This window comes from Ursus arctos, unplaced genomic scaffold (assembly GCF_023065955.2).
Source record: "Ursus arctos isolate Adak ecotype North America unplaced genomic scaffold, UrsArc2.0 scaffold_18, whole genome shotgun sequence".
In the NCBI taxonomy this organism is placed as follows: Eukaryota; Metazoa; Chordata; class Mammalia; order Carnivora; family Ursidae; genus Ursus; species Ursus arctos.
The window spans coordinates 41953794-41965942 of NW_026622852.1; the positions used below are offsets into that span (position 1 = coordinate 41953794).

Here is a 12149-nt window from a genome sequence, read left to right on the forward strand (position 1 = left end):
CCAAACATCCACACAGACAGAAGGCCATCAGGAACTGGAACCTTCCCCCAAGGTCTATTTCCCACCTTTGAGGTTCATCGTCAAGAACCAGAAACATCATGATAACATCACGATTAGCTCCAGGGGCTCTTCTGGTTTTCCCTTTACCGCAACCAGTCCCACCGCCCTTGAAGGTGAGCTTATAGCACCCCTTTCTCTTCCTCCTCTTGTAAAGGTCTTTGCAGACCTGGAATCGATGTCACCGTTGTTCCCTTGCCAGCCAGGAGGACACTCAGTAAGTCCAAGCCGCCTACAGGAAAATGTGTCCCCGGCGCACACACTCCCAGCCCGCCACTCCAGCCCCGCACTCTGTGCTCCAACTGTTAACTCTCACATGACACCAGTGGGGGGGAGGGTGTCCAAGACCCATCTAGTTTTTCCTAACCTCCCTCCCACTGCCACAGCTTTCCCTCTGCCTGACCACTGCTCCTGCCACTGCCATGTAGCCAAATTCCAAAGGCTACCTCCTCCAGGAAGCCTTCCCTACTCTCTAGCTGGCAGGATCTCCCTCCTCTGTACACCACAGCACCCTCCCCGTCCCTTTTACAAGCATGCCTCACATCGGACCTTGGGGCACCTCGGCTTGCCTCCTCTGGGCTCCTCACGCTGGGGAGGCGGCACAGGGTCATGTCAGGACAGAGGGCTTGGAAAGAGACAGATCTGGCCTTGCCCCTGAACGCCACCCCTCCCGGCTATGTGCTGTTGGGCACCGTCACTGTTCTGCTGCGGCACTAAGTCTGACGTGAAGACTGGGGAAAACTCACACCACCTCGCACCCCTTAGGATGGCTACATCAAAGCAAACACTCCCCAGAAAATACCAAGTGTTGACAAGGCTGTGAAGAAACTGGAACCCTCGTGCGCTGGGGCGGGGGGGGTGCGGACCTATATCGGTACAGCCACGTCCTTTCTGGGTATTTCCCCAAAAGGACTGAAAGCAGGGTCCCCGAGAAATACGTGTACAGCCACAAACACAGCATTATCCACGAGAGCCGGAAGGATGAGACCCCCCAGGCGAACAAAATGCGGTCCCTCCGTTCAGCGGAACCTTATCGGCCTTAAAAAGGAAAGAAATCTCGCCACGTGCTACAACCTGGAGGAACTCGGGGGTCGTGAAGGCAAAATGGAGTAAACGAGTCAGAAAAAGACAACATACCGTCTCTCCACTCAGGCGAGGTACCCGGAGTGGTCCAATTCGGAGAGACACAGTAGACTGGTGGCTGGCAGGGGCTGAAGAGAGGAAGGCAGGCAGGGCGACTGTCCTTTAATGGGTTTGAGCTGGGCAGGAGCAAAAGCGTCCTGGAGATGGGGTCACAGAGCAGTAGGCACGCACTTCATGCCACTGACCTTGGTACCACTTGGAACGGTGAAGAGGAGACATTTTATGTGATGTGTGTTTGGCCACAATTTAAAAGAAACCCCAGAGCACTGGCATTCTACCACCTTGCCCCTAAGCCATTGTTCCAGGTTTCCCAGCGGGGACGGCCCCGGGGGGGCTCCACCCCCATCAGCCCCAACTAACCAGGAAAGAACCCCAAAGAGGAAGGTCTGACTCCTGCTGAGCTTGGATGAGCCTCCCCTCCCTTGTGGGTGAAGGAGAGGTGACAGAGACGGAGAACGTGCCTTTCCTCCCTGGAGAGCGACGGGTAGGGCAGCAGCCCCCCAAGGGCACACGGTCGCAGCGCTTCAGACCCCCACAACAATGCCAACTGGGAAAACAGATGGCCACATCCTCCTCTGTAACTTTGCAAAGAGCCCTGTGTGAGGGTCTGATCACACAGGACTCGGATTCACACCCAGCAAGCATTTACTGAGCTGCTACCACGCCCTGGGCTGTTGGCAAGGTGCTTTCGTTTTAGTTCAGTCACTCATGTAATAAATACTGAGCGCCTATGCTGTGCCAGGCACTGATCCAGGCACTGCGAGTGTAGCAGGGCACAGAACCAACAACCATACCGCCGCGGCACTTAGTGGTGGGGAGAGTGGTCCCTACCATTGTCTCCAGTTTGCAGAGGAGACCGAGGCTCAGAGCAGTTATGCCACTTGTCCAAGGTCACACAGTGGGCAAGCGGCAGAGCGGGGATTTGAATCCAGGCAGCCCGGCTCCGGTGTCTCACCCTCCCTGTCATACTGACGCTATCCCGCGTAACCCCCCACAATGACGTTTATTCCAGTTGCATCTGTGGAGGCTGAGGGGCAATCCAGACTGAGACCCAGAGCAATGAGCCATGCTGCACCCTGTCCCTCTTCGCCTCTGAGGACGTGACCGTAACTTGAGAGCAGCTGGGTCTGATTCCCAGAGAGTTACATCTGTTCTTCCCTTCTGCTCCTTCCTTCAGCCGCACGGGATGGCTCCCGCCCTTCAGCGTGGAGAACAGCGTTCCTAGCAACGGCAGCAACGCTAGGACCAGCTTCAGTGGACAGCGTCGGGTGCTTTTCCCAAGTCGTTTTGCGACGTGTGATGATGTTTCCATCACTACTGCCCTGGGCACTCTGTCCCTAGAAGGTGTGTGTCCACTGGAGTTGGGATAGGAGTGTTGAAGGTTGGCATGGGAAGCCTGGGAGTCTGGTCGTGGTGACTTGGAATATTAGACAATTCCAGGACAACAGAGAGAAGAGAGTCAGGGCCCACCAAGCTCCAGGCCCAGGGAACAGAAGTGCAGGCCCCAGGGAGATTTCCCCACACCCCTCACAACAGGAAATGGGGGTTTCCAGGCTGCATCCAGCAGGAAGAAGAACAGAAGAGAGGGCAGAAGCTTGTCTGGAGCTGTGAGATCTGTGAAGGCCATGCTGGTGTGGTCCAAGGGATTTCCTGCCTCCTGAGGTCTCTGGTCCTCTCTGGAGCACAATTCTCTAAGCCTCTTCCTTCCATATTCCTACATAAGTTATTCTAAGACTCCTAGAGGGCACCTTATCTCCTCCCAGCCCTCCCACCCATTCAGTTCCAGCCACAGGGCCCTTCTTGCTAAGCCTTGAGGACATGAGCTGGTTCCCACCTCAGGGCCTTTGCACATGCTGTCCTTGCTGCCTGGGATTTTCAGCCCCCAGAGTGCATGGCAACTCCTTCTTCCTTCCCAGGTCTCAGCTCAGAAGTCATCTCCTCAGAGACGCCCTCCCTGACCACCTCATCCGAAGCAATGCCTCCCTCTCCGTCACCCTCCACTTGTCTCCGGATTTTACTTCCTTCCATCACTCTTCACCACCTTAATGATCCTGCTCACTCGTGCTCCTTTCTGGATTATGGTCTCACTCCTCCCGTGACCTCCAAACTCACCAGAAGCTTCTCCACAGCAGGACCTCACCTCTCCTGTCCATTTCTCTATTCCTCCCTCCCATCACAGCGTCCAGCGCACTGCAGGTGCTCACTAAGTACTAAGTACGGGGTGACCGGGGTGACCCGTGGAACGGGTCCTAGTTGCCACAGTGCCCTGAGTCTCTCTCGGATTCTTGGGCTTTGAAATGTGGACGAGGGCAGCTACCCCGCTGGGCGGCGGTGACGATTCACCAAGATGTTGTAAGCACCGTGCCCAGCACCCATCAGCACCACGCCTCATGCAGGGAAGAGGCTCGAGGGAAAGATAAAGCCAGTTCCCTGCCCAACCCTGGAAGGTTGGCCTTGAAAATGACTCCGCACCTCAGGCAGCCGTGCTGGCTCGAGACCTGCTGCGAAGCAACATGGATCGCCTGGCGGGGAGAGGGTCCTAGCCCACCTCTGCCCCCCCCCAGCGCTGCCCCCACAAAGAATGCTGGGCGGTCTGCCAACGGGCTCCCTGCACTTCTCGCCCAGCACTGAAGCCGCTGCCTGTAGACTGACATCTGTGCAAAGAGCACGAAGCACGCTAAACGGCCGGGAAAGGAGAGCCGAGCAAGAGTCTCCAGACGACAGGCCTTGGCCCGGAGCCCCAAGCCACGGGGCCTCGGGGCTGTCGGTGCCGGAGTCGAGGTCCTAAAACACCGGGAGAGCCGTGGGCAGGACTTACACTATCTGGGCTCCGGAGCAACCACGGGGTGCAAGGCAAACAGCACCTGCGGCAACACTTCAAAACTCGGGGGAAGCATCTCCCGGTCTCTCGCTCTCGCTCTTTTTTTTTTTTTAACTGAAACAGTCACGATATGAGGGGTGGAGGGCTTTGATGCCCCCCCCCCGGCCTTCGGGCGACCACAAGCCTGCTGCCACCCGCTCCAGTGTTGGTGGTTCTGGCCACCAAAGCGCCCAGCCCTGGAAAGAGGCAGAGAGCTGACAGGTGGAAATCCCTTTCCCCTGGGAGGCGCACCCTGAGCTCCGCTGCTTCGGTTCTGGAACTGCCCACACCGGTCAATTCTCACTTGCTACAAGGTGACCAGCACCTGTGCCTGTTCTTGACAACCCAAGACACACACAGCTGCAGCGGTTCCCTGCGGAGCCTGGAGTCCGGGCCGCTACATGCGGCCGTGCGCCTGGGTCTGGACCACGGAGAAGTTGAATCATGTTGAATTTAAAGAGGAGCTCTGAGCTGTCTCTCCTCCCTTTTGCACTCCAGGGGCTAGAATGGGGACCTGGTGTGGCACAGCTTAAACCATCAGAAGGGGCAACAGCCCAGGGAATATTGATGGGGGTGAGGGTGGGCCCCAGAGTAATACGGAGCACAGCTGTCACTCCAGCCCCCTTTGTCTCCTCTGCTCTGGGTCAGAGAGAAATAAATGCTCTTATTTAAGTCATAGTCTTTGGGCTCTTTGGTTGCAGGATCTTAGCCTGTATCAGAATATACGTTGCATGGGTCAAAAAGAAAAGAAAACAAGATGAAACCCTTCGGTAGGGCCTTGAGAGAAGGACAGAGCCCCAAAAGAACCCAGCCCCTTTGTCTAGCCCCTAAGAAGCGTCCCTGTTCGGGTCTGGCAGGAAGAATGGGGTCTTGGGGGACCAGCCTCCCCCGCCAGCCTCCTGCCCTTCACCGGCCTGCCGAGGCCAAGGCCCGACAGCTCACCTTTTTCTCATCCCCGCTTTGCAGGAGATGCAGGGTGCTCCTCGAGTCCCCCTCGCGCTGCCTCAGGGTGCCGCCGTGGGCCTGGGGCAGGCCTGAGGGCGGGGAGATGCTGCGGCCCTGCGGGTCCACCCAGGTGTAGATGTGGTTGGTGACGTAGCCCCCAGGGACACGCCCCGCTGAGTACACGGACAGCACCAGCTTCTTCGAGCCCTTCAGAGCCTAGAGAGAAAGAAGGGGGGGGGGGGGATACAGGGATTAGCAGGGACTACCCTCCCAGTACCCAGAACTTACTTCTCTCAGGCCAGCCCCTGAGTCCCCCCTCCCCCGCCTTTTATTTCCTCTAGGCCTCAATTTTTGTCCTATGGAAACAAGGACATCCAGCCCAACCCAATCTTGAAGTGGTCCAAACGTAAGAAATATGACCTCTCGGCACAGCCGTGCAGAGAAGAGTTAACACAGCAGGCCTCAGACCGCATCCTTATAGGAAGGCCTGCTTGGCTGCCATCTGGGAGCCTGGATTCTGAGTGCTCCTCCCATTCCCTGATTGGGAAGGGTGGCTCACCGTGCCTCGGTTCCTTGTGCAAACTATGTGGGGGTCTGGAATGTAGGTCCAGGCGGAGGAGACCTATGTGACCAGACCCCAGTAAAAACCCTGGCACTAATTCTCAAAGGAACATCCCTGGTGGACAACATTTCCCAGCTTATCCTGGGCTCATCCTGCAGCAAAGGGAGACTCAGAAGCTTGTGTCTGGTTTCCTACACACATTGCCCCCTGCACCTGTTCCCTGTGCTCATTTTGCTGGGTATTCTTTTGCTATCATAAATCTTTTTTTTAAGATTTTATTTATTTGAGAGAGAGAGAAAGAGCGTGAGAGCACAAGGGGCGCGGGGCAGAGGGAGAGGGAGAAGCAGACTCCCCACCAAGCAGGGAGCCCGATGCGGAACTCGATCCCAGCACCCTGGGATCATGACCTGAGACAAAGGCAGATGCTTAACCGACTGAGCCACCCAGGCGCCCCTCGCCTCATCAGTCTTAGCCACAAGTACAGCTATACACCGAACCTGTGAGCCCTCGCAGAACCCGGGGGTGGCCTTAGTGACCCCGACAAGAGAGTCAAGAGCTGAAATGACTGATAATGATAGCCGGACATTTATAAAGAGCCTGTCTGTGTCACACCCTCTGCTCTGCACCTGGCATGCTTCGTCTTCTCCTGAAATCCTCATGGAATCCAATCTCGTTGGGAGAGGTCCATGATTCAGATGAAGAAATAGAGGGAAATCGCCTGCCTACCCTGGGGGTGTGGGGTTCCTTTTCCATACCAACTGATTTTGAGTTATTCTGTGTTTTCCAGCCTGGGGACGGAAGCCCTGCGAGGAGAGGTGAGCCCAAAGTTTCTGCCCGGGGTGGACGCGGAGCTTGGCCACATCACTTTCCTCCAGGGCACCTGGAGCTGAAATGACGCCGTTTATCGAGGGACAGTCACTTAGCGCGAGGATTCATAGCAAATCCTGCAACTGGGGGGGCTGGAGCCTGCCCACACGAAGCCCACGCTGCCGTTAAAATCACATTTATAACCGATTACGAGGAGTACGTAACACCGCGGGTCTGTGATATGCTGTACTGTGCGGTGGGGTCAAAAGGATGTAAATCGTATCTTCCAGTACGATCTCAGTGACGTTAAGATAAAAATCACCCAGAAAAGAACAAAACAAAACAAAGCTGGGGCGTGATGTGCCAACAGGCCAACAGGGCCTCTCTCTGGGTGGCAGGTTTATGCGTGACTATTATTTTGTTCTTCCTGTTTGTCAATATTTTCCAAACATTCCAGAATGAGGATACACTGCTTTTGGCCTCAGAAAACAAGAATATGCCTCAAAAGGGGGGAGGGGAGGACCTAGCTCTCTGAGTCCCCCAGGCTTGCCCAGATGTGCCCTGGACTGCATTCCCCTGACTCCCTAGTACTTTGGACAGACAAAAGGAGCCAAGGGAAGAGCTTTCCCCCACAGTGGGGAGCCCCGGCTGGAGGTCTGAGCCTCTCCCGGAGGAGGAAGGGTAAGCCAGGAAGTGTCGGCCCCTCGATTCTACAGCTAAATGCCAGTCCCCAGTGGAAGGACAATGAGAATATGGCAGCTCTCCAAAAGCTGCTTTTACAGAAGATTTCTGAGAAGATGAGCAGAGGGAGAACTGGTGCTCTTTTGGCAAGTCCCCGGGACTCCCCCTGGTAGGACAGCTGGGAAGAGAACATCTGTGTGAAGTTTGAGGGGCAGGATGGAGAGGCCAGCGAGCAAGCAGGCCTCTGGGGGAGCCAACAGGGAAGGGGCTGCAGGGCAGGAGCAGCCTTGAGAAACCTGTGAGGCCCCCCCACCCTGTGCCTTCTGACCCCTCTTCCGGGCCCAGGGCTCCCTCTTCCGTGAGGGCACTGCTGGCTGGAGGCCGGTCCCACTGGCCTGCTTCTTCCCTGCTCCCTCCCTCGACAGATTGTAAGCCTGAGCCCCGCCATTCACTCGACAACGGTTGACTTGAGGGCCTACTGTGTGCCGGGCCTGGGGAGAGCAAGTGGGCACATCCTCGTGGCACCTGCAGCCGGTGAGAGACGCGGCTTCCCCTGGCAGGTCTCAGAAAAGCCTGGCGACGCCAGAATCAGGAGCAGAGGAACCAAGTAGAAAGAACAGGAACGGTGGATGGAGGCAGAACTGCACGTGAGCCGTACTTCTGTCCCCTGTGAGTTGTGAGTCCCGGGGCCGGCGCTTCCCGTCTCAAAGCAGCTCCGTGAAAGAATAATACCCCCTTCTCAGGGCGGTGGGGGTTCCAGGAGACCACTCGCAGGAGGTCCGGAGTCTTTGCACACAGTAGGAGCTCAACGGGTAGCCGAGCCCGCTCGCCTCTCTTCCCGGAGTGCCTGCACTGAGAAGGGAAACCGGGTGCAGGAAAGCCTCGTCCAAGCAGTCACACAAGAAGGCGGTGGCGGAGAGCGCGGTTTGTATTCTGTCTTGCTGGCCAGAGCAAATTCTCCCGGTTGGTTCTATAAATAGGCCAGCAGCAACCTTGAGAACGGAGAGGAGGTGAGTGAGAAGACCACGGAGAGCGGGCGCTGGGGAGGGCCTGAGAGGTCACCGAGTCTCCCACGCGCTGCCCGCCTCCCGTATCTTACAGAAGGGGACCGTGGGAGCCCCACGTGGGAAGGGACAGAGAGGGAATGAGGATGAAGAGCACAGCCAAGGACACACAGGAGGCCCGCCCTGGGCAAGCCCCCTCCCCTGTGCACGTCGGCTTCCCCATCACAAGACTGAGGGGCCAGAAGATCTGACAGCCGCTCAAGTGGAGACCCTCCTAGAACTCTGAGGTTGGCATTTTGGGTAAATGTGGGGCTTCCAGTGGGGTCCTGGAGAGCAAGAATATCACCATCCCAAACCGAACAAACCCAAGATTCCCGAAGCAGCACTTGCTGCCCCAGAGCAGGCTCTCAGAATCCGGCCGGGGTGCAGGGGTGCAGGGGTGCGGGGGCCGAGAGATACAGCACCAACAGCTCCACCCACCCCTTTTCAGCTCATACGTGCGTATGTCACGTGTGGAAGACAGGGAGGCCGAGGAGGGTCCAAGAAGCTCGTGTCTGTCTTCTTACTGCTTTTTTGTGTCCAGTTTTCCAAATAGCCACTTGCTTTTTGAAAGAGTGGCTTTGAACAGAGAAGTGAATTCCTAGAGAGAGCTGGCCGACGCGTGCTCCCCTGCTCGGCCTGCCCCAGCTCTGCACACGCACGGTCACCCCAGACTGGGGCGCCAGGGTGCCTCAGGTGCACCTGACCATTCGGCCATTCGTTTCTCAGAAGAACCAGCAGCTTCTCTGGCCAGAGCGAGCCTCCCGATAGCACGCAGCTGAAGCGGCAGAGGAAACCCGAAAGAACTCTGGCTGTGAAACAGAGGCCCAGGCATGTCCCCGCTGCGCCGCCGGCTCGCTGGCTGGCCCGGGGCTACATCCTCCTCTCGCTGGGCCTCGGTTTTGCCAACCGGCAACGAGCGGCTTGAACTTACTAAATGCTGAGGTCCTGCCCCAATAGGAAACTTCAGTGTCTTCTGGTTAGTGGCTCCATCTAGAAGGAAAGGCCGAATTTACCCACCGGACCGTCATGAGTCACGGCAGCAGAGAGATCAGGGGCTTTGGGATACACAGGGATGGAGTCCAGGCAGCCCTCCGGGAGTGCGTTCTCAAGAGTGTGCGGGCTGAGGCTGCTACAAGTCCTCGAACCAGATCCTGAGCCCGGGGACTCCGAAGCTCCCTGTCAGCCGGAAGGGACCAACACTGGAAGGACAGACGGAGCATCCAAAGTGCGGCAGGAGGCACACACAACTCAGCATTATCACCGGCAGCCGCGGACCTCCCCAGGGACCCAACAGCTGGGGAGACGGACATTCCTCCAATGGGACCGTGGCTGCTCGGCTCTGCTCCTTGCAGGCAGCTGTCTGCGCGGGGAAAACCACATCCGACACCCACCTTAAAGCAACGTGGGCGCTCTACTTGTGCAAGCTGGTGACTGTCACCCTTGCCTGTCTCCTGTGTGGCAGCCCGCACAACCAGCCAGTCTCCTGACCCAACTGCTTATGAGCTGTGCCACCTCACACAGGTTACTGACCCTCTCTGTTCATCTGCTTCTCTCCTGTAGAAGGAAGACTTTAATTCCACTCTCTCTTTAGGCAGAGGGGCCCTATACGGCACAGTGCCTATCACCGGAGAATTCAGGGGGCTGTGGCTAGAAAGGAAACAACGTGAGATCTGGGGAGAGCCCACTGGAGGCGGAGCGGTCATCAGACCACTACGCTCCCACGCTTGTTACCGTGCGTTAGCTGGTAAAACTTGACCTAGGGCTTGCGTGCGTACCACGGAGTCAGATCCTGAAGTCTCGATCTGACCCGGCAGACGGCGTGGCTCGGATACCAACCATCAGGCGGAGGACTGTCGCGGCAACGTGTTATGATTATGGAAATGTAAATTATATGTGTATGTCTTCAAACTTAATAACTTGCTACTTGGATTAATGCTCTCAGGAGGCAAATTTGCCTCACTCAGCTCTTCAGAGCCGACTACCAAGCCCCCAAATCACAGCCCAGGCGACGGGATTCTCGGCTCCGCAGAGGGCACAGACAGCGACGGGAGACGGCCAGAGCGTGAAGGGGGCGGGGCGTTGCGTGTTCACACGGCAGACGCACGGATGCTCCTATGTTCCAGAACACGCACCGAAGCGCAAGTGTGCAGTGGACCACGAGGCCGCAGGACGACCAGGCTCCCGTCCTCAGGGGCGTGCACGAAGGGCGCATTCTGAAGTCTCAGGGAAAGCCACATCGTGGTGACTCATCCAGTTTATTTCAGGACACAAACCTCGAGGGCCAAGGTTTTCTCTTCTCAGGAACAGAGATGTTCAGCCCGTCTGAGACCCAGGTTCAGGTTAGTGATGCCGAAGAGAGGAAAGGAGGATGCACTTCCTGACCCCGCCTTGCCCAGCGGGGGCTTCTGGCTCAGACCTACTGGGCACCAATCCTGATTCTGCTGTTGACTTGCTGTGCGACACAGCAAATTACCTAACCTCTCTGTGCCTGTTTCTGCATTTAAAATGCAACAGATGTAAGCATTATTAAGATAACCTAGGGGCGGGGCGCCTGGGTGGCCCAGTCGTTGGGCGTCTGCCTTCGGCTCAGGGTGTGATCCCAGCATTCTGGGATCGAGCCCCACATCTGGCTCCTCCGCTGGGAGCCTGTTTCTTCCTATCCTACTCCCCCTGCTTGTGTTCCCTCTCTCGCTGGCTGTCTCTGTCAAATAAATAAATAAATAATCTTTAAAAAAAAAAAAAAGATAACCTAGGGGCACTCGGCTGGCTCAGTTGGAGGAGCGTGCAACTCTTGATCTCGGGGTTGTGAGTTCGAGCCCCACGTTGGGTGTAGAGGTTACTCAAACTCAAATAAAAAAAGATCATGTAGACTGCCTATGTATAGTATATAGCATCTCGCACGCAATAGTACTAAATGTGAATTTCCTTCCTGAGTCTACCGGCTCCTTCTCCCAAACCCAAGCCCCAGAATTCTCTAAAGCTCTAATCTACATGGACACAAATACAGAAGCAGCTCTAGCCTCTCTTACAACGTCCTCATCTTCAAAAACATCCTCCCTCCCTTTAATCCACACTTCCTCACATCTGCCCTGCCTTTGACATTCAGACCATTCCCACCACCTGCAGGAAGCCTTCCTGGATTGCAACTGACTCTCCATCTCCAAGAGCAACCAGCACACTTCTATGTTTTCATTGCCATGTATACTACAGTCTCTGCATCAGCTTCATACATCCTGTCTCTAGACTACAAGATATGTTCCTTGAGGCATGGTGCATGTTCTGTTTTCTTTATAATCTCTCCCAACAGCATATTTATTGAGCTTTCTAAACGCCAGGCAGCTCCGAGGGAATCTGTTCAAATGAGGCTGCAGAAAGATCAGTGCCCTCGACCAGGGCTCAGGCAGCCTTAGGTCAGCGCCCCATGCTTCTCCACACTCATGTGAGCACACACACCACAGGTGCACGTGGGATTTGGTGAGAGAAGCAAAAGAGTGGCCGGGAGCTACAGTTCTGGAGCCGGGCTACTGAGACTCCCATCCCAGCTCTGCCACCCGCCAACGGCAACCTTGGGCAAGTGACTAGTCCCGGCCTCAGTTTCACAGGCGTAAGGTGGGTTAGGAGCAATATTCTATCACAGGGTGATTGTGAGGATTAAATTAGTTTATCTGCATAAAGCATTTAATGCCTGGAACACAGGTAAGAGCTGCAAAAGGGTTAAGTATGAATATGATAGAGAACCCAGAGTAGAAGTCTCAACCCACCATCCATGTTAACAACTGTCTGTCCTTCCGGAATGTTCTATGCATTTTAGAAATATGTGGGTGCACATATACAAAACTACTGTTGTCTGATCTTTACATAAATTGACTCACACTTCACATTTTCATCACCATGTTTTTTCCAGCTAAAAAGATGCATTTTGAAGATCCTTGCTCACCAGTTCAATGGCATTCAGTTCATTTCTTTGCACGCTACGGCGCTCTCCCTGGCAGAGACACACCCCCACCACTGAATTCCCACTCCTCTATTGTTGGACATTTAGATGGTT

General features: G+C 55.7%; 1 protein-coding gene across 1 annotated transcript in view; it reads right to left on the bottom strand.

The window, feature by feature from the left end:
- WHRN (whirlin) overlaps positions 1 to 12149 on the bottom strand; it is an 86260-nt gene that overhangs the window by 57958 nt on the left and 16153 nt on the right. The window contains exon 2 of the mRNA XM_026513839.4: positions 5003 to 5221. Within this exon, the coding sequence (XP_026369624.2) occupies positions 5003 to 5221 (219 nt within the window). The remainder of the gene's footprint in view (positions 1 to 5002; positions 5222 to 12149) is intronic.